At 46.5% G+C, this 22,917-nt stretch overlaps 2 protein-coding genes across 2 annotated transcripts in view; one reads left to right on the plus strand and one right to left on the minus strand.

Moving 5' to 3' along the window:
• The first annotated feature begins 2,361 nt into the window (after positions 1–2,361).
• On the plus strand, positions 2,362–6,474 carry LOC135810593 (uncharacterized protein K02A2.6-like). Its single transcript, XM_065324085.1, has one exon. The coding sequence runs from the start codon at positions 2,362–2,364 to the stop codon at positions 6,472–6,474; it is 4,113 nt and encodes a 1,370-aa protein (XP_065180157.1).
• Positions 6,475–13,829: 7,355 nt separating this feature from the next.
• The window catches only part of LOC135810150 (uncharacterized), a 17,262-nt gene continuing 8,174 nt past the window's right edge, over positions 13,830–22,917 (minus strand). The window contains exons 9-16 of the mRNA XM_065323617.1: positions 21,942–22,098; positions 21,001–21,130; positions 19,620–19,755; positions 18,824–18,930; positions 17,897–17,968; positions 16,720–16,933; positions 15,432–15,527; positions 13,830–14,668 (exon numbers count right to left, since the gene is read on the minus strand). Of these exons, the coding sequence (XP_065179689.1) occupies positions 14,505–14,668; positions 15,432–15,527; positions 16,720–16,933; positions 17,897–17,968; positions 18,824–18,930; positions 19,620–19,755; positions 21,001–21,130; positions 21,942–22,098 (1,076 nt within the window). The 3' untranslated portion in view covers positions 13,830–14,504. The remainder of the gene's footprint in view (positions 14,669–15,431; positions 15,528–16,719; positions 16,934–17,896; positions 17,969–18,823; positions 18,931–19,619; positions 19,756–21,000; positions 21,131–21,941; positions 22,099–22,917) is intronic.

Below are 22,917 nucleotides of genomic sequence, written 5' to 3' on the forward strand. Positions count from 1 at the left end.
GATTTTGAACAACATAAAAATCCTTAAAAATTCCATGAACTCGTTGTTGTCTGGCCATGTCTGCATCTATTATACTCCTAATTGCACTAATTATTATTATTATTATTACAAAGGATCTGTTGGGGAAGTGAACTGCCTGAAAAGAGAAAAAATCGCCAGACCCACCAGGACTCGAACCTGGGACCCTGCTTGTCATGAGCAATGCTCTAACCACTGAGCTATGTATGGGACCAGGCTGAACCTAGAAGGCGCCGACAAGTTTCTCACTCCAAAGGCAATCAAGGTCCCAGGTTCGAGTCCTGGTGGGTCTGGCGATTTTTTTCTCTTTTCAGGCAGTTCACTTCCCCAACAGAGCCTTTGTATTTGAAGTTCTCCCAATCCGTTCCAAAAATGGTTACTATTATTATTATTAACTGGTTTGAGGGAAAGAGACAAACGGGAAAAGTCTGAAGAAAAAATTGACTGTCACCACCAGGACTCGAACCAGGGACCCTCGCTTGTAGCCAACGATGCTCTAACCACTGAGCTATGGTGTAGTCGTCATCCCAGCAGAGGCCGTTCAACATTTTCTTCAGACTTCGTAACTCACACTTCCTGTGAATCCACACAGGCGGGTGGGACGCAGCCCTCACTGTAACCCACACACTTCACGTACAAACTAGCACGCGGGGAGCCCCAAGTCATAAAATATTAACTGGTTTGAGGGAAAGAGACAAACGGGAAAAGTCTGAAGAAAAAATTGACTGTCACCACCAGGACTCGAACCAGGGACCCTCGCTTGTAGCCAACGATGCTCTAACCACTGAGCTATGGTGTAGTCGTCATCCCAGCAGAGGCCGTTCAACATTTTCTTCAGACTTCGTAACTCACACTTCCTGTGAATCCACACAGGCGGGTGGGACGCAGCCCTCACTGTAACCCACACACTTCACGTACAAACTAGCACGCGGGGAGCCCCAAGTCATAAAATATTAACTGGTTTGAGTTATTATTATTATTATTATTCAAAGGAACAGTAGGGGAAGTGAACTGCCTGAAAAGAGAAAAACCGCCAGACCCACCAGGACTCGAACCCGGGACCTTGCTTGTCACGAGCAATGCTTGGACTGGGCTGAACCTAGAAGGCGCTGACAGGTTTTTCACTCCAAAGGCAGCTCACAACACGTGCCACACATACTGATGGCAGAAATACTTTGAGCAGCAAATCTACAATGATGCATGTACAATCTATTATACAACTAATCTGCTAGAAAGAGACTTAACACAAGCAGGTACAGTAATAGCAAGAGAGCTAAATCAGAAAACAAAATTCGTTGAAAAGTAACCGTCATCATATCTGAAATCGAGCCCTTCAGCGACACAATAGCACTGAAGGCAGCGATATAATTCTTCTCATTCAACATCAGTGAAGAACCGTCAAAACCGGTGAATTGGGGCTGATGGTATTATTGTTGTCTTTGTTATTGGCAAGTGATTAATATTACGATCATATTATTATTTTCTGCAAATAGGTGCTTCAACTAATAGTTCGAACCATGGGCATTCGCAAACCAATGTAATGTAATGTAATGAAGAATCGTCCTCTTTCCAAGCCCTCCTAATGTCAATCAACACAACAGACATACGACGACCCCGAGGACGACCACGTCTGAGATGGATCGACGTTGTCAAGAAAGGCTTACAATGCATTAATCTGTAACTTATTAGAGTGTAATTATTATTTCATCTGAGTTATTGACCTGATGATGTCAACTGTGCCAAGGAGCGCCTCCTTTTGCAAGATCGATACACTGGCTCCGGCATCCAGTTCCCTCACAAAGTCAGCAGTCGAGGGGGTTAATCCACCTAATACCCCCACAATCACTGGCACGATCTTGGCCCGCACCTGCCACATCTGCTCCATCTCACGCTTCAGGCCTTGATATTTCTGTATCTTTTCCACAGATTTTCGGCGGATGTTCCTATCCAGAGGGACACTTATGTCCACAAGGAACGCTTCATCTTTGCCCTTGATAATAATGTCGGGTCTGTTTGCTCCAACGGGCGCTGCTGTTGGAATTGGCACTTCCCAGTAGATTGACACATCCGTTTCAGCACTGTGCACGACGCTGGTGAGTTGGTGACTGTTGTGTCCCTCAGTCAAGTCATATTATTATGACTTCTCACGAGCATGCGCACTAGAGATGCATGCTCGTGTGAAGTTGGTTTTTGGGTTGTTCGGAGGCAGTCTTCTCTTGCTGCAGCGGAGTCTGGTTGAAGATAATGACATTCCGAGTTCAGAGCAGTTCAGAGTGAGCCAGTTACGTGTGTGTATAAACTGCATGATTAGATCATTGTATGGTCTAGGCAGGGACCATACAAATGGCGACGAATACTTACTTGCCCTACGCCGCCACCATCGAGCCTTTCGACGGGGGTGATTTCAAAGACTATCGCGAACGCGTTGAATTTTTCTTCTGTGCCAATAGTATTGGTGTCGTGGCGTCCAATGCCTCTTCTGGTGAAAAGAGAGCAGCGGAGAAGAAAATGACAGCGCATCTAATTTCCCTGCTCTCTAAGACGGTCTACTCAACCTTGAAATCCCTGATCCTACCTGACGAGATCGCGTCAAAGAAGTATGACGAGCTTTGTGCTGTACTGGAGAAATACTACAAAAAGAACACTACCCCAACCACCGCCGCTTTTCAGTTTCGCCAAGTCTCCCAAGCTCCGGGTGAAACTACAGTCGATTTTGCTAATAAACTCAAGCGTGCTGCTGTCGATTGTCAATTTGGCTCCCATCGTGACCGAGCCCTCACGGACCAGTTTATTTCGGGCATGGCAAGCTCGACGATACGACGGAAATTGTTACTCTCCAAGGAGTCCGATATTGACACGTTTGAGAAAGTCATCGACCTGGCTAGCAAGGAGGAACTGGCCATTTCCTACTCAAAACAATTCACTGCACCCTCTGCTGCTTCTGCGTCGATCGGGTCTCCCACGGACATTCCCGTACACATGACGAAGGAACGTCGATCCACCAAGCAGCCGATGGCGTCCGGAAAGCGTTGTTTTCGCTGCGGGTCGGATATGCACCTGGCAAACAAGTGTCGACATAAGGACGCCGAGTGCCGGTACTGCCACAAACGGGGGCATCTGGAGAAGGTTTGTCGTACTAAACTGCAGAGAGACAAGCGTGACTGTCACCATGTCATGGGTGAGGATCTTTCTACCTCCGACTCTGACTGTGAAGACGCAGGTGAGAGCGTTCCAATGTATACTGTACGTGATACTACAGGCAGCGTACCCCCGTTTGCTGTGGATGTTGTAATCAATGCGGTACCCATCCCTATTCGCATGGAAGTTGATACTGGCAGTGGTGTGTCCATACTAAATAAACGGGATTTCGAGAAGCTGGGTGGGGTTCTGTCTACCTTACCTAAATCCACCGTACTGTTGAGGGGTTTCTCTGATAAGCCTATTACCTGCCTGGGCGAGCTTGAAATGAATGTCACCTTGAATGGTACGACAGCGCCCGTTAAGCTCAGAGTTGTAGATGTCTCGGGACCATCCCTTTTGGGAAGGGACATGCTACAACTGTTTCAATTACCATGGAATGAAATCTTCTCTGTCAAAACTAGAATTGATGAAACCGTGGCACAAATTCAACTGCGTGAGGAAATTATGGCCCAATTTCCAGATCTGTTTGATTCTACCTCAATGGGCAAACTAAACACAATGAAGGTCAACCTGCGTGTTGACGACGCACACCCGGTTTTCCTCAAGCCTCGCAAAGTCCCATTTGCAATTACTGAGAAATACGATGAGGCTCTTGATCAACTCGAGCGCGATGGCATTCTCGAGAAAGTTGAATATTCACAATGGGCAACGCCAACTGTTCCGGTCAAAAAGCCGGATGGCTCGATTCGCATTTGTGCGGATTACTCGCGCACTCTAAATGCACATTCACCGCTGGAAAGCTATCCGCTACCTACAATCGCTGAGATCCGCGCTAAATTGTCAGGCGGTACGAAATTCACCAAAATCGATCTCAAGCAGGCGTATCACCAGCTCGAGCTCGATGAATCATGCCGAAAGTACACCACTATCAATACTCACCGTGGTTTGTTTGAATATGTGCGCTTACCGTTCGGTGTACACTCGGCTGTTGCCATTTTTCAGCGCACCATGGAGACTGTGCTGGCTGGCATCGATGGATGCATTGTATACATCGATGACATTGTGGTTACGGGCAAAACACCTGACGAGCATCGAGCGACCCTTGTGAAAGTTCTCCAGCGCCTGCAAGAAGTCGGCATGAAACTAAAACTCGAGAAGTTTGAAGTCATGCTTGACAGCATCTCCTACTTGGGGCACACATTCTCAGCGGAGGGTGTATCGCCATCAGCCGAGCGCACTACAGCCATGAAAGACGCAAAACCTCCTACTACTGTGAGTGAACTGCAATCGTTCATCGGTTCTGCGAACTACGTCAGAGCATTCATTCCGAATTTTGCCACCATCATGGCACCGTTGTACGCCTTACTCAAAAAAGATGCTGTGTGGAAGTGGGAGTCTAGTGAGAGCAACGCGTTTGACGCAATCAGATGTGCACTCTGCGCCACTGAAACGTTGGCTTTCTACTCCACTACGAAGGACATCAAGGTCCAAGTTGACGCCTCATGCGTAGGTCTAGGAGCGGTGCTATTGCAAGAAGAGCGACCTGGTCCTTTCCGTCCCATTGCATATGCCTCGCGTGTTTTGACCAAGGCGGAAAAGAACTACTCTAACATCGAGCGAGAGGCGCTTGCCGTGGTGTTCGGAGCTACTACTTTCCGCCAGTACCTTCTCGGTCGCAAGTTCATTTTCGAAACAGACCACCAGCCGCTTGTTAAACTGCTTGGGTGTACAGACGGCGTTCCGTACTTGGTGTCACCGAGACTCAAGAAATGGAAGTTGGCCCTAGCGGCATACGACTACTCTATCAAGCACATCCCAGGGCGCCAAAACCCATTCGCTGACTTCATGTCGCGCCAACCTGGTCCTGGCGCTCCCTGCTCCGACGAGGTAGCTGATGAACAGGTACTATTCATTGAAAGCGAAGTCATTAATGCGGACACAGTTGCTACCGAAACGCAACGGGATCCTATACTGAAGACAGTTTGGCACCATGTACTGAATGGGTGGCCGGAAACCATTGATCAAACTCTACAGCCGTACTTTGCGAAGCGCTGGGAGTTGTCTGTGTCTGACAATATCCTTCTTTGGAACGATCGTGTCATTGTTCCAGAATCATTACGTGAGTTCTTGCTGAACGATCTTCACTATGAACACACAGGTGTAGTTCGTATGAAACGCTTGGCACGTCGCTACATGTGGTGGCCTCGTATCGACAGAGATTTGGAGCAGGTTTGCGCCCAGTGTCCGGAATGCCAAGCTGAAGCACGCCTGCCAGCGAAGGAGTTTGGTAGCTGGTCATGGCCGACGGGACCGTGGCAACGCTTACATATTGATTACGCCGGTCCTTTCATGGGCAAGATGTTTCTTGTCATTGTTGATTCATATTCTCGATTTCTGGATATTGTTCCTATGGACCGTGCAACGTCCGCTACTACTATCGCTGCTTTACGCCGTGTCTTCGCTTTGTTTGGCCTACCACATCACATCGTATCGGACAACGGCTCACAATTCACGAGTGAAGAATTTCAATCATTCCTACACAAGAATGGCATTCGACACACTTGTTCCGCTCCTGGACATCCGGCGACCAACGGGTTAGCAGAACGCTATGTTGGGGTTTTCAAGTCAAAATTGAAAGCCATGGGTACGCAGGGTGACCTACACGCTACGCTACAACGCTTCCTCCTGTCACATCGTACAACCCCTTCAGCAAACAACAAGTCACCAGCTGAGATGCTTATGATGCGTCAACCACGTACCCGTTTTGACACGCTAAAACAGACCGCCAAACCGTCTGTTGACGCTTACGAACGCAACATGAACAAGACCCCAGAATTCCAACCAGGCGACGCTGTGTTCACTCTAAATTTTGGCTCTTATGGTTCAAAGTGGGTCCCAGGTCGCATCGTGTCAGTCATCAGTCCAGTCAACTACCAAGTTCAAGTTCAGGATGCTTTGTGGAAGCGTCATCGCAACCAGTTGAGAGCACGTTCAGTTCCTTTGTCTGAGTTTGTGAGGGAGGATGTGGCTGAAGCTCCCCCTAAATCGACGCATCAGGCTCCATCGTCATCCGCTGATACTGGTCCCAGTGTTTCTTCTACCGGTACAGTTTCAAGTTCAAGTCCTACTACCGCTGAGAAACAACCGTCAAGTCAGTCAACAGTCAGCCCTACACCAACAACCACGACAATACCTACGGATAGTGAGTCTGAGTCTAGAATGCCAACACCATCGACACCTGGTCAGAACACTAGTACGACCCGGTCCGGCCGCCAGGTTGTCATACCTGAACGGTACCGCACTCAAGCCAAGTAGTGGTTTCCAGTTACTGCAGTGGTCATGAACTGTATTATAATGTGTATACAAATCTTGTTTCTGTAAATAGTTCAAATAATTATAGGTATTAGCCGTCATAAATACATGAATAGTTACTATGTCAGCCATGGGTATCGGTTATAATTCTATAGCGAATGATGACATAATTGGTTGCAGATCAGACACTCGCATAGTAGCCATCCATACGTATTTGAACCACTCTTATTACTGTTTTCCATGTTCGTCTTTTTCTAGTGGTGGGGGAATTGTTGTGTCCCTCAGTCAAGTCATATTATTATGACTTCTCACGAGCGTGCGCACTAGAGATGCATGCGTGTGTGAAGTTGGTTTTTGGGTTGTTCGGAGGCAGTCTTCTCTTGCTGCAGCGGAGTCTGGTTGAAGATAATGACATTCCGAGTTCAGAGCAGTTCAGAGTGAGCCAGTTACGTGTGTGTATAAACTGCATGATTAGATCATTGTATGGTCTAGGCAGGGACCATACAGTGACTTGTGTACTTATTCGAAATGTCCAATGCACCATACTTCGTGCACAATGTCCAGTGGAGATATTTTGCTAACCTGGTGTGGCGATTGACATAGTGACTTCCCGCACAAGCTGTACACGCTCCAATAAGGTGGAAAACTGTTTCCTTGTCCCTGCCACACATCCTGCAACTCGTTCTCGTTGACACACCTGTTCCTCGATCAAATATCTCTTGTAAGTTCCGTGTTGGGATAGCCTGGTCCTGTATGGCCATGACAATACTCTCTGTCGCCGGACGCAAAGCAGAAGACCGCAACCACGCAAAGGAGAGCCCTCGATCGAGCTCAGTATCCTGCGGCATCAGCCAAAATTGGCCATGCAGAGGCTTCTTTCTGATTGTCTCCTCCCGATGCCGTTGGTATCCCTGGCGTATTTGCTCCTTTGTGGCTGACTCCTCCATACCAATCTTTGCCAAATATTTCGCAGCATCACTGGAGACAGAGTATTTTGCTTTTTCATGATGGTACTGTTTTAGGAGAGCAATGGCAATGTGGTCTTGGTGGCCCTCGATGTATTTATTGATCTTGATGATGGATCGTTCGTGTAGATCTACCACACTCTGGAATCCACGGCCGCCTTCGGGGCGCACCAAATGCACCCTCTCTCTGTCAGCCCGAGGGTGATTCCATCCCTTCTTGGTGAGCTTCCTCCTGAGCAAGATACCCAGCTGCTCCAATTCTACGGGTCGCCAGTTCATGATGCCAAAGCTGTAGGTGAGCAGTGGCACCGCGTATGTGTTTACTGCCTTTGCTAAATATCCAGCCGTTAATCAAGACTTGAAGATCGCATCTAATCGCTTTCCATAATCCTCACGAAGCTTGCTCTTTATCTCACCATGCGGCAGTGCAGCCGATTCAAAGAATCCGAGGTATTTGTACATGACTTCTTGCAGGGTGGGTAAGCCATGCCCAACAGTGTTTCGACAGGCTCCGCATCACTTGACTCAAGCACTCCCCGGTGTACATGAAGCGTGGCGCACTTCGAAACACCAAACTCCAGGCCAATGGCCGAAGCTGTGATCTGGGCGACGTTGACCATGGGCTTCAGCTGGTTGCGATGTTTGGCATACAATTTGATGTCATCCATGTACAGGAGTTGAGAAACGACCTTTGAGACCTCTCCAATTTGCATTTGATATCCGCCGCCTGTCTTCTGCACCTCTCTTGAAATGCAGTTAATAGCTAAGCAAAACAAGAGGGGTGATAGCGTGTCTCCTTGGAAGATACCACGGCGAATCCTGACAGATTCTGTTGAGACCCGCGCATTTTGATATGATAAACTCATGTGTGTATTCCAGAGCTGCATGCTTGCCTCCAAGAACTTGACAAGAGCTGGGCTAAATTTGTACATCTCCAGCATCCGAATAATCCATACATGAGAAACACTGCCAAAGGCTTTCTTGAAGTCGATATACGCAACAGAGATATTGCGCTTATTATGCCGAGCGTGCTCCATTGTCATCTTATTGACAAGAAGTTGCTTCTTACAGCCTAGTGTTCCCGGGGTACACCCTCTCTGTTCATCTGGGAGTATCGAATTGGTGTCAATGTGTTTCCACATGAGACTAGCAACTACGGCTGTCAGGATCTTGTATTGTGTGGGTAGACAGGTGATAGGGCGATATTGGGCTGGGTTAGATGTGGGTGGCTCCGTCTTGGGCAGCAGAATTGTGCGGCCAGTCACCAACCATTCCGGAATTGGCCAATCACGGACAAGGGTCTTCTGGAAGGCGATTCGCAGGGCAATGTGTAGATTAGATAATTTTTTCCACCAGTAACCATGAATTGCGTCTACACCACTAGTTTTCCACCTGCTGACCTTAGCTAGCGTGTCCTGGAGTGCCCGTTGAGTCACAGATACGGGTTCTTTCTCTGCAATGGTAGTCTCATATTCCACTCTTTGTTCTTGATACCACCGTGATGACTCATCAAACGGCACAGGCTTGGCTAGTATACCAGACCAGAACTCGAATACGGCACCCTCACTCGGTATTTCCCCGGGATGCTGCTGCTCCGGCCCCTTTCTCAGTCTACGGTAGAATTCTTTCTCATTTGTGCGGAATAGTGTGTTAGCTCTCCTGCTCTCCCAGATGTGTTGATCACGTCTTGTCCTCTCCGCTAGTGCAAGCAATTCCAGCTTCCTCTGTTCCAGGGCGTATCCAATCTGGGAAGTGTTAGATATTCCGTACTGAGCAAAGAACCGTTGGTGCTTGACGGCAGGGTATTTCAACATCATTGTTAGTCGAGATATATCTGCCCGTAATTTCTTCGCTTTGTTGCGCGATTTCACTAACCAAGTCGGTTCCGGTGGTCGCGAGCTCGCCGGCTTGCCACTGGCGTTTTCACCGTTCGTCTCAGACAAGGAAATGCCACATCTGGTCAAGGAACATCGAGCAGCAACATATACTAAGCAATTGAGATCTTCCATTTGAAGATCTTTGTTTTTACTAGTGGTGTTTATCACTCCAGGGATTGCTTTGTTCACAAGTGATGTCACCTGATCGAGTTTGCGTTGAGGCACATGGCGAGGTACAGGTAACCTTGGCCTTTCGGACATGGGTACATTTCTCCATCTCAAGTATGCCTCACTGAGCACGTTCGTGGTGTCAGTGTTGAGTGCATCCATGGCGTCAGTTTCTCCATCTTGAGGATGAGTAAGGTCACTTAGGTCAGTGCAGTGCTGCTTTGTGGAGGCATCCCCTGCACTGCCACTAGGTTGTCACTGCTTGTATGTATGTACATTACAGTAGTTACTAGCACAGCTGTAGCAGGCTGCAGGCTGTCACCAAAGTCCTTGCTCTGGAGGTGTCAAAGCCAGGGCTGCTCGATGCAAGTAGAAGTGTAGCCTGCGTCGCTGGTGTAACCTCGGAGAGATCACCCATACTAGTACTAGTACTAGTAGTACCACTAGTACACAGCTCAGCATGCTCATCAGTCTCCACGGTTACATTACAGTTAGTTTCATCAGCTGAGTTGGTTTCCATGGTGGTCGAAGTTTCAGACGCTCTTTGGTTCCGCTCCTCCATCATCTGCTTCCGCAAGACGTCTTCTTCCACCTTCGAAATTGTATTGTTTTTAGTTATATATCGCCTTCTATCCGCCAACAGACCCTCACTCACCGGTCTATCAGGCCTCACAGCGGTCCATATATATCATGCATACGCCACACGTACCCAAGCTGCAGCCGTCCACACTCGGTAGCAAGCAAGTACGCCTTTATCACATCCCGGTTGTCCTCCCATGTCCATTCCAATCTCCTCCGCGCACGAGCAGGAGGGACAGCGCAATCCTCTCCCGAGTGATCCATTACACATCATATCCTTAGTAAACTCAATAAACCTGAAAAATAGGCTTAGGAGCGGGCCTACTTTGAGCTGTTGCTCGTGTTCGGCCAGAACTCCCAAATTGCAATTCATTCTCCCTGATGGGCAAATTATTTGCATCACAAACAGCAACTATTCTGCACTCGCTGTGCTGAGCTTGAAGATGGGAAACAAAAAAAAATGGAAAGGTAGATACTACGTTGCCAAAAAGAAGAAATATTATGGAAAGAAGCCTGAAACAGCTCCCGATCCTAACCCTGTTCCTGTGGAAGCGGAGCCAGAAGATATTGGACGCAGCTCTTCATTTGCAAAGCTCGTCGGCTGCAAACCCTGGTGGGAGCAGGAGACATCAGACAGCGATGGCGATGTTGGAACGGAGTCTGATACCTCACTGACCTCGAACCCAGACACGAGTGACAGCAGTGATGACAGTGATTGTTTAGAGGCTGATGAGCCCCATACTGGTGCGGGAAACGTATTTTCGACTTGGAGCAGCTGCAGGAGATTCTGCTGAAATGTGTGTGCAGTTTGTAAAGTTGGCAGTATCATTTTGGAAAAGGAGAAACAGCAAGGCTTAGGATCGCACATGGTCATATCCTGTTCATCAGAATCATGTCCTGGTGCTAATGTCAAGTTTTCATCGTCCATAAGAACAAGATTTTTTGACGTCAACCGATGCTCCGTTTTAGCTGCCAGGCGCATTGGTCGAGGACACTCTGGTCTCCAGAAATTCTGTGCCATTATGGACCTCCCCAAGCCTGTCAACAAGACGAACTTCCAGAAACACCAACAAGCTGCAATTGAGACTGCACACACGGTTGGCGAGAAAAGCCGCAACTACGCTGCCCAGCAGCTGTTAGCAGAAAATCCCGAAGCCAGAGGCCATCTACAAGTTGCTGGTGCCTATTTACCGAAGACTGGCAGACCAGGCACTTCTGAAACGGTGCTTGCTTGGTGCCACACAAAATGCCAAAGAGGCATTCAATGGTGTCGTGTGGCGCATGTGCCCGAAGGAAGTCAATGCAGGTCGCTGTGTGGTGGAGCTCGCTGCAAATCTTGCCACATGCACTTTCAATGATGGTGCCATGAGCCTTTGTCAAGTTCTTGAGAGAAATGTCGTGTTCTGTTGGCCATAACACCATCAAGGCACTGAAGAAGGAGGATACTGACCGCAATGCACATGCCGAAGTGGCCAGTTCAGCATTGCAAAAAAGCACAACAAAAAGAGGAGAAGAAAGAAAAAGGGCTGGGAAGAGCAAAGAACAGAGCAAGATGGTGTCACATATGAGGCTGGTGGATTTTAGCTTGGTTTGGTGAGGTTTTGTTGCTGACATTACAGCATATGCCTGCATTTTTGTCTGTTTTGGACCCCTTGAGTGTGTTTTCTGAAGTTTTCTCTTGGATAAAGTGTCTGGACACCCCCAAAGTATACATTTTTGGAAAGGTGATGCCCAGGCCTAGGGCACCTGGGTGTTTTCAAGAGCAACACTTTAACTGGAACATCTTTGCCCTCTCTCAAATGTTGCAACACGATCGCGTATTATATATGTTGTTTTTTAAGGTGTATTGTGCGTCCTTTGTTCCTTTGGATGGACTTCTGCTGACCCAGGTGCCCTTCCCCAGACCTAGATGGTTTGGATCCAACAAATTTGGACCCATCAAATTGTCTTTTCCTGGACATCTTTTTAAGAAAATGTGTAGCCCGTCATATCGACAGAAAGTGTACATTCTGATTTTTATTTTCCAAGGATCTCGCAAAGCATGACAATATATTTTCTGCTGTTGCAATCACCACCCTTTCATCTGTGTGTGGAGAAAATTTGGAGTGATTTGCTTGTGTGGAACCAAGGTAATGCCTCTTCTTGTGCGGTCGGCCCAGATACAGCCGCGAAAAGAGTACTAGTACCTTTTAAAGTATTATCCGCCTCCGACCTCTTGTAAAAATTATTATTATTATTATTATTATTATTGTAGAAAGGAAAAGGACATATGGATACGAGTTAAGTGTGAACCCAACCAGAATGATTCACACAACCCATCAGCTGTGAAAAATGATTCTGCAATAACTACACATCTGATCATGTCCCCTTCTTGCCTGAATGCAGTATGTAAGAATGTTCCAGAGCACTTCAAGATTCACGCGCGGGCGCGCAGCAAATGTCACCTAGATGTGCTAGAGGCTGTTTATAATGCCAAGCTACAGCCTGAGCTGTGTAGACAGAAGGAGTTTGTTAGGAAGCTAGTGCTATTTTGACTTCCCACCTCCCTGTTATAGTGCTCGTACTCTTTGGCGCAACTCACACTATCATTCAGCCTGTGTTCGTTTCATCACAATTTTTCCGCCAATATGCTGTATAAATTGACATCGTTGTGCTTCATCACATTATCACCATGTACTGATTTTGAAGAGTAATGGTACGAAAGGCCTTTTCAGATTTACAACTAGCTTCGTCTCTTCGTGTGCTGATATGTTTCCCTCCGACTAAGTCTCTATGTATGTAATCAAGCACGCTCAGGAGGTCATGATGGCTGAATCTTGCCTGAGCCTGCACGGCCCTGCAGCCCAAGGGCCGTAGGCCCGAGGGCTGCAGGCAAGGGCAAGATTCAGCCATCATGACAGATAAGACAGAGTGTGCTTGATTTGATTTCTTACAGCGCGAAGCAACATATTAGGGAAGGTCAAAGGTGGAAAGGTCGAAGGTCGACAAATTATTCTCGAAATGACGTCAAACGGTCCGAACATTCCCGAAATGACGTCAAACGGTCCTGAAACTCCCGAAATGACGTCAAACGGTCCTGATGGCCTGATTATGCCCGCGGCGGGAAGATCGCCTATTGGCCATGGCCCCGGCAACGGCCACGTGTCATGTAAGAATTATTATTATTATTTGAAACTCGGGTATTGAGCCAATAATAAAAGTAGAAAGGAAAAGGACATAATTATGGAAACGAGTTAAGAGTAACTCTCCACCACTGTAACTAGATACTATATACAGTCAGAAAGTGCAACAACTAGGCACAAAACTGACAGAGTACAGAGTTTCCATAATTATGTCCTTTTCCTTTCTACTATTATTATTATCTTTATCATTTTGAGGATCGGATGGTAGTCTGCTGGACAGGTGGTCGCATTATCAGCCCAGTGAGTGGTCCCCTGTATGCGTTTACCTAGATGTACATGTAGATGGTAATTGCAGGTGTTAAAGACTACATGACAGTGTAAGACTAGTCTTCCGATAGCTGCCTTTCCTCACTAGACATATACATCAAACTGACTATGCTTCCTTCTTTCTCGGTCCCTCCGAAACACAAAAATGTAATCATCCTAAACAATGACACAAAATAGTTTGAGGGAGTTTAACAAACATAGCACCGCTTGCTCTCTCGCACTCTTCCTGCATGCTGCGAAGAAAGCTGATTTATACATTCGTACTACATACTATACAGGGAGCACGTAACAACACCTGCCACGGTAAAAAACAAAGTGACTTGACTTCAACATAATTATTTTGCCCTGTCGCATGGCCATGGCCATATACGCATTGCAAAACACTTTTCCTGTAGGAAAGAAAAATGAAGTGAAGAGTGGGTCTAAAGGCCCCTGGCTCGAGGTCTGGTTGTGACAAACAAAATTAATGTTCTTCAGATTTTTGCCCTTAGGAAATCCTATCAATGTTATCTAGCGCACATTCCATAATGGTTCCAAAATGAAAAAGTGTGACTAAACTTTCGTTATTGAGGTAAATCGAGGGGAGGGGATTAATTCTATAACCGGACTCTGTATATAAGTTGGCATCTCCTAAAATTTACTGAGCGAGAGGTAAGGATCTGTTTTAGTCTGAACAGAACAGGGGAGGTTGTTGAAAAACACAGCAGCCCGGCTTCAAAACTGGGATTTCAAACTAACAGCCGTCCAATATAGATTCAGACCTAAGCTACGGGATAAATCCCGAGTTGGGTGCCAGCCCTGCATTTACTAGTACAGGATGGAAGAGAAATTTGCACTTAGGTGTTACTACCTGCCGTGCCAATTGCGTATAGAAACAAAACTAGGGTCAAAGTCGGCTAGAAAAACGCGGGGGGGGGGGGGGCTGAAACCATGATGGGATGAGGAAATTGAAGCCAGCATTGCTTTGGTGAGGAATTGAAATTGACGAGATGCGTCTAGCGCACCCAAATGATCACGGTCATCTGTGTGTGCCAAATTACCGGCGAGATGGACTTTGGCAGCTGGCAATTCTCCCAGCGACAGTCTGTGTTGTAGCTGCTCCAGTCCGTATCACAGTTGGAGGTAAAGCTGTCAGGTGAATACTTGTCAAATGTAATGCCTGAAGCAACAAAAGGAAGTAGATCACCAGGGTATTGTGTCACTGTTTAAAACAGACAACTATCAGGAAGATTTGAGGAAAAAATCACTCCCACAAACACAAATTGGCGTAGATACGAGACCATTCTCAAGTACACAAGCTCCACTGCAGCCACTTAATTACACGGAAGCCCTACATAATCACCAAAGCAAGTGCAGTCTTTGCTACTTCAAGTACTTCGAAGTACACATTTCCATTACCTCAATCAAATTTTCAGCCAGGAGCCTGTCGAGACGTGCAGGAATATATGTTGTTATAGTTTAGTTTCTAGTTTCAGATTCCTAATCATAATGGTCAAAGCCGTTTTTCTTCCGAGGTGTTTGCAAGCACGAAGCTTTTGTATGACACTTTTGAAAAGATTATTCCCCGGTCTCCATGATTTTCTGTTGAATATCAAGTCTCCGCATGACAATCATGACTACTCTGGAAACAAACAAATCACGACATTTTTTATCAACATGCTAAGACGTCATTGTGTTCAAGAGACTTAGTTCAGTGGAACAAAAAACACTTCAAGACAACGAGTGAATGCACTTCTTTGAAATCAGCACGCTGCTGTACAGAAGAAGTTGGTACCGTTTCATTCTCACTTAAAGTCACCATTGCTCGATTCTTTCGAAATCAGTTCATTAGAATCGAACGTTTTTAAAATTGAATTCACCAAATTTGGCTGCCCTAGGAACTAGACTGTAGCTGTAAAAGGAGAAGCACTACATGGACTGACCGCTTGAGGCACTGCTAGAAGAAGAATAGCTGGGCCTGGTGCCCCTCTTCGCTGTGCAGATATCATACACATTGTTGGTGGACGACAAGTAGACACCTGTGAACAGAATACACCACACAATGTAAGTGTACAGAGGCGCACAATGTGAGACACAAACGTCACGGTGAAGATATGACACAGCATGGCAGGGATACCGCTAACACTGAAGGCACTGGGCCCTGATTCGTCGTCACCTAGGGGACGGAACTGACCTACTTCACCTTTCAAGGAGACGAGCCCATTTGTACATAAACAGGAAGACATGCTTTTGTGCTAAAAGAACACGGTTGGTTGGATTACCAGAAGTGATTTTGAATACTTTTGCCGAGTGTGGACTCTTTTCGCAAGTAATTACGATTGGCTTACAGTGCATTTCAAAACTATAGACGCGTAGGGTTTTTGAAATATTTCAAATTTGGCTGGAACTTTTTGAGAATAGTTTTCGGAATATTGCTCAGGACCGCTCCACAATTACTCTCATATACAATGTAGTTTCTAAACGATTGGATAACAGACGCCCAATTTGGAAAAAATTATGCACAAAGTGATCACAGATTTTATGTGGTATAGATGCTGGCATAACGGTTTTTGCCTAGGTACGCATCTATAGTTTTGAAATGGACTGTAGATTGCTTCAACACCATTTGGAAAAAGTGCTTGGTAACCTTCTCGACAAAAGGGATACGGTTTTCACACTTTTCTTAGCAAGCAAGGGCATGGTAGCTTGGGCCCAGTGGGCTTTAAATGAACCCAACACTCTGAAAAGTCTGAATGCATCACCAAAGAGCACAGTAAAACCTGTCAAGGCGACCACCTGTCTTAGAAGACCACTGGAACCTGGACCAAGGGATGCTACATGTACTTCCAGTCTAATGAACCTGCATAAGCCAGCCACCAGGTAAAAGAGACCACACGATGAAGGTCCCTTGAGCAGTCGTCTTAGACAGCTTTTACTGTAGTACAATTATAATTGAGCAGGCTTTAAGATAAGGCCCTTGGCGGGATCGTCGTTGACTGGTCGTCTCCTAAACAACAAGACTGACCTTGTTCTAAGCAGGATTTCTAGTATGCTCCTCAGTAGGCATGAACGGTTTGGTGTCTGATGTTCTGCCAGAGTTCTCCATCTACCTATCTTTTATTATTTCCTTCCTAAACCAGCATTGGTAAAAAAATGTAAGTGATCACACTATCCTGCGCCACTACTTAATCATAATAAATTAGAAAATTAGTGTCATTATTATTCTCTTACCAGAATTGGACTTTCCAAGGTTAGAGTTGATATTGGCTTTGTAGGCGTATACCAGCTTGCCCTTGTAGTAAGCACTGACCATCTGCTCCTTGTAACCGGTCTGTACCTTATTGGGAATGTTGCACCAGGTTCCTGTGGATGTGGGTACACCCAGGCATGGCTGATAGTAACTGCTGTAGGAGCGCATATCGTTGAGGCGAGTTTTGTAAGGTCCCTGTATGGGCAGCATGATAAAGATAGCGTCAGGATTCCAGTCATTTTGAGTTGAGATCTTGTGTGTGCGGTACAGCTAATTCATGTCTGGTCGCGTCAGTTGTGGCGTCAGTTGTGCTCCCCTTGGTTCTACTGTGCCTGGAATGTTGTTGATTATATTTTGATTCGCTAACCCAAACGGATAAATATACCCAATAACAATGGAGCGAAAAAGGAGAGCCGCAGCACAGAAGAGAGAGAGAGACAGAGAGAGAAAGAGAGAGAAAGAGAGAGTGAGGGAGAGACAGAGCAGAGCAGAACAAGAAGCATCAAAATTTAATGATGGGTAGACACGGGCTTTCGCTAGTCACAGTAGAAGACTGATAAAAATGGTAACCACACTGCCACATCATACCTTCACCCCACTGCTAGCACCCATTTATGTTATTCAATTGAACCACAAAACCACCCGGGTAGACAGGGGCGTAGCAGCAGGTCCGGCCGGTCCGGCTTTGGCCGGATCACTTTTCCGCCCGGCCACGCCCAGAATGCAGGGTGTTGTACCCTGATTTCAAAAAATTCCCGGGGTAACCCCCCCCCCCCCCCCCGACCCCTCTACGGCAGTGCTACGCGCCTGGTGGATGGAACTGAACAGAAGCAAGAAAAGATTAGGGCATGAGATACTAGGGCAGCTGGAATCAGCGAGCGGGAAAGAATAAACATCGAGTGGCGGTTGTTAAAATGGCAGTTGTAGCTGTGCTGGTAAAGCTATGGGGACAGTAGCAACGAAGAGGTCTTACAGTCGCCGGGCCAAAACAAACCAGGAAAAAGCACATTAAGTACATGGGAAAAATAGAGAGCGGTTATATTCAAGAAGGGACGATTGCGTGTGAGCCTAAGACACGATACTTGTATGCATAGGTTTCCCTATTACCCGCAAAACCGCATACTTGGTGTGTCTCCTATTCTGTGAATAGGGGCTTACCTCAAAGTAGGAGTGCTTCCATACCATGGTCCATCCGCCACCATCGATTGACTTGTCCAGCAAACAATAAGTCTGCATCCGTGCATACAATCACACATGCATATTCACACAGTTGAGGATATCCACAAATTTTTGTGCGAATTTGTACACAGACATAGACACAGGTACATGTATTCACATACGTACACATGTGCCTACATTGCATTCAGGTCATGGTCAATTTGCTACTTCAGTAGCAGACTGCACAGCGCATTGCCTGCAAGCTAAGTGAGAACAGCGAGAGCTACTGACAAAAACAAAGATCTTATCAAAGAAAGGAATGCAAGCTGCACCTATGTAAGTTCCGATGATGCATGTTCATCAAGCAAAAATGAGTTTATTTGTAATCCATTGGCAACCAATTCAAGTTCAGGCTCTTAAATTACAAAACAACTTCCACACAGGGGACATGACGATTGTTATCCCTGTTTTCTCTCCATTATCATTTCCTAATCATTTCTGGCAAAAAAATCCCATTTGGTAAATGATTTGAAACTCGGATGTTGAGCCATAAATAAATGTAGAAAGGAAAAGGACATAAGGATACGAGTTAAGAGTAACTCTCCATCACTGTAACTGGATACTATATACAGTCAGAACCTTGAACCTTCCAAGTTGGAAGGTTGTCGGTTAGCGCTATGGAGATGTGTTGAAGCTAGGTGTCAGAACGTCGAATGTCTCAGTACTCTGTCAGTTTTGTGCCTAGTTGTTGCACTTTCTGACTGTATATAGTATCTGGTTACAGTGATGGAGAGTTACTCTCAACTCGTATCTATATTTCCTTTTCCTTTCTACACTTATTATTTGCTAAACATCCGAGTTTCGTATCCTTATGGTAAATGATTCAGTAGAATATCCATAGTAACAATATGACACGTATGTACCTACCTGCACAGATCCACCACTGGCACCGGCCCATTTGATCCAGGCTATACCACTTGAATTATACGTTACGGATTTGCAGTTTGGTGCTGGAGATTTGGCAGACTGTCCAACTACACAAGCCGAAACACAACACGAAAACCGGAGGTGTGAGTTTCCAAGTCTGAAGAAAGTGTTGAAGGGTCTCTGCTGGCAGCACGACCGCAGCATAACGCATTCGTTGCAGTCTCCAGGGTTCCTACCCAGACTGCATTATTCCCTTGTGGAACAGCCTACCAGCACAGCCGCAACCCAGACAGCTCCAATCCTTCAAGGAAAAATGCAACAAGTATCTGCTGCACCTGAACTGGCAAGCAGCCACCGACGCCCTATGAAACGGTTTAGACCAGCGCCTCACTAGCATCCTCCCCCCCCCTCTTTACCACAATGTGACGTTATCTTTCACTCTGCTTCTCTCGCGACCATCTACCCATTGTCCTCGTTCCTCACTATTATTCATTTCCCCTCTTCCTCCTCTCTACATGGTTTTACTGCATTATGGTGCGCTCTGTCTGCGTAGACGCCGAGATCTTTGAGGTCGGCAGAGCAGCCTGGCCCCGCCACCACTTCTCGCACATATTCGTGAATATAGTGGACTTTCGTATAAAAAAATATAAAAAAACAAAAAAACGTAATGACATGGCATTGCTGGCTTACGGAGGTACCAGGTTCGAGTCATGGTGGTAGCAGTAAACTTTTCTTCGACTTGTTACCTTTTCCCATCTCTCAAACTACTGAAATTCAGTGATATTGCCACACTTACGTGATTGACACTGCTTCAGTGTTGTCGAGCATTTGCCAGCGACGCAGTCTGAGTCCACATTACACTTTGCGCCGTGCGGGCAGAGATTCGGACACAATCCACCACAGTCGATATCGGTTTCAGCTCCGTTGGCGACCTGAAGGTGAATAGAGACAACTTAAAATGTGAATCTAATAGACGGAAATGGGAAAGGAAGTTTGGTTGCTACTCTGATTTAAATCATGCTCTAATCCATCAAGAGCAATCTCAAAACTTTAAAAATAGCAATAAATAGAAAAGACGATGGAAATACTGAACCTAGCAACAAAATAAGGGGCCGTATTTTCCGGGGTATAAGCTGCACCCCCCCCCCCCCCCACCCCGCCCCTTCCGGGGCCAAGATTTGTTTTTCGATTAAAAAGTTAAGAGCCACGACTGAAGTTCTGGCAAAAGGTTTCCTAGTTTGTTCTACATTCTGAACTGGCAACATGTAGAATCTTCGTGCTAGTGCAACGGTGGATTGCAGTATGCGTGAAACGTAGTCGAATGACACCATAATGTGCATAACTTGTACATGTACATCCATGGAGTGCTGGAGTGCTGGTCGATTCGCATCTAAAACTTGGAGTCTAAGCCGGAGTCATCAGTTACCAACTTTTTCATGTACAGCAAAGTCAGCGATCCATCATGGCACTGGTACGAAGCTTCTACTTGCAGGGGCGGCGGATCCGGTCCGGTTGGTCAGGCTCTGGCCGTCAACGGGTACTAACTGCTGAGGGGGTCACGTGTTCCCGCCTTATCAGCCACAAGGTATGAACGGCTTCGGCATGGCCGGGCCAATCAAAAAAGTTAAACTGATCCATACAAAAACCTGGATCCAAGTGGATCTGAAAGTCAGCACTCGCGGTCATGTCTCCTCCACGTTGGCTGTGATGTGGTGCTTACATGCCCTTTTGTACATTCAGGGCAATTTCGCCTTAAATCAGTAGCCTTTTAAAGGGAAATCTCGCTGTAAATAGCTTTATTGACATGGATATCCTTGCCCCACTGAAATCAGACGTCAATGTGGACTAATAATGTTGTTCAGTATAGCAAAGAAAAAGGACCAAGAAACTACAAGTTACGCTTTTTTCTTTACTATATATTTATCCTTGGCTCTACATCCGAGTTCATTCAATAATGTTGCTTTCAAAGTTTCTACAGAGAATGGTACCAAAAATTATTATGCAGAGTATGTTGCATTGCGTTGTCAACCAAAAAAGTAAGAATGTCGTGTTGCATGGGTCACAGTGTTGACTAAACGTCTTTCATCCTTTCATCGTGTAGGCTAAATCATCGCTGGAAAACATCAAGACTGGTTACTTCAAAACCATCCAGCAGAGAATGATCTCACCACCCTTACCCCATCACGACATCGGTAGTACATGTAGAGGTCATCCTTCTTCAGTGTGCCACGGAACGGGACTTCATAGAGAACTGCCTTTGTCACACGATCCTCCTCAAAGATACGCATCTGAGTCAAGATGCTGATTCTACAGGAACAGATCCAAGATGCAATTTTCTATATTAATACTTGAACATTTCTTTTTAAAAGTCACATCAAACATGGTCTCTTTAGCTGCCATAGCATATCAATGGTCCGCTGCAGCAAATCCAGTTCACACACTTCACGAATAGATTATGATTCCGGGTTTTTTAGTTCCCAATATGTGATGATTGCACAGTGTCATGGTAACAATCTCATGTCACGCTGCAGGTTAGGGCACACAACCCCCCCCCCCCCCCAACACACACACACACACACACACTCTCTCTCACACACACACACACATACGCACACACACACACACACAAACCATTGGACCATTGGACCATTAGACGCCCATTGCCGGAGGCGATGATAGCGATGCTACAGCAGAAGCCATAGCAGCTTGTGCTGGGATTGCACCATTCAACAGCTTGCAAGGCTGAAAAATTGACCGCCACTATTCAGCCTGGTCTATATACACCACATAGCTATGAAGTGGCTGTTTCTGGCCAGTGAATCCCTACTTTTGGTCTTTTTCATTCTTTTCATTTTTTCTTTTTTTCACGCACACACATCACACCACATACTCCGGCGTGCACTGGCTGTTGGTAAGCACCCAGGAGAATGAAAGAAAAGTCAGGAGGAGTCTGAGAAAGAGAAGAAAGACGTGTGTGACCATAATCGTGGGGAATCGAACCCGCAACCTATCGATTAGAAATCGCTGCACATACCACTGCACCATATGGGACACACACACACACACACACACACACACACACACACACACAGGACATCATGCTGTGCTGAGTTCTGACCTGGAGTCAGCAGTGAAGTTCCAGTGGGGTGGATTGCAGCGAACATAGCTGCTGTTTGCTGCCAGCTGTGTGGTGGCATTGACATGCAGCATCACACCCAGTGACGATGTGTTAGAGAACTGACAAAGGAATGATGCAGATGTATTGAACCCGATACCTGAACGAAAAAGATACAGAGAAAGGTGTTAGAACTGCCGGGAAATGCTCAATGTACGAAACGCAAATATCTACACATACAAAGAACAGACGTGTAATTGAATTTAGAAATTGTAACTATGAATAAGTTTTATGCCGAAGCAAACATCAGACCAGTGTCTGCTCTAGGATTGTAGGACAGCCGGGTACACGTGTACCTGGCGCAACCATTTCAACCGGGTCGGAGCCGGGTACACATGTACTCGACGCGCGCCTCTGCATGATCTGTCACACATACAAGCCATGTACTGAGTAGTCAGTCCTTTGAAAGTTTCAAAGTTCGAACGTGTAAAGACGTACCAACCGGGTCACAGGTGACCCTGTACTATATTTTCAACCGGGTCCAAGCGCCGCCCAACCGGGTCTAAGCGCCGCCCAACCGGGTCCAAGCGCCGCCCAACCGGGTCGATTACCCGGCTCACCCAGCTCTGGAGCAGACACTGCAGACAAATGCTACTATAACACAACGACATGTGGACACATACCTTTCCCTCCTTCTCTCCCCCCCCCCCCCTCTCGCTCTCACGCACATGCTCTCTCTTAAACTCATACTCTCTCTCTCTCTCTCTCTCTCTCTCTCTCTCTCTCTCTCTCGTCAGTTCCATTCTACATGTGGTTTAGTATGAATAGATAGTGTAGTCCGGTCTGTCTCACTTCGCGTTTGCGTAACTTCCCCCCTTTTGCTTCTCTCCAATAAACACAAGCCTCCAAAGTTGGGTGGTCGTTGTTTCGCGTTCTCGAAGTGAGCCGTGACCGTCCTGTGCCGTGGTCATTCGTCTTT

The sequence above is a fragment of the Sycon ciliatum genome, chromosome 2 (genome assembly GCF_964019385.1).
Source record: "Sycon ciliatum chromosome 2, ocSycCili1.1, whole genome shotgun sequence".
NCBI classification, from domain to species: domain Eukaryota; kingdom Metazoa; phylum Porifera; class Calcarea; order Leucosolenida; family Sycettidae; genus Sycon; species Sycon ciliatum.

Bases quoted from the DNA above. Each gene is read 5' to 3' on its own strand.
- LOC135810593 (XM_065324085.1), top strand. From the start codon at position 2,362: ATGGCGACGAATACTTACTTGCCCTACGCCGCCACCATCGAGCCTTTC.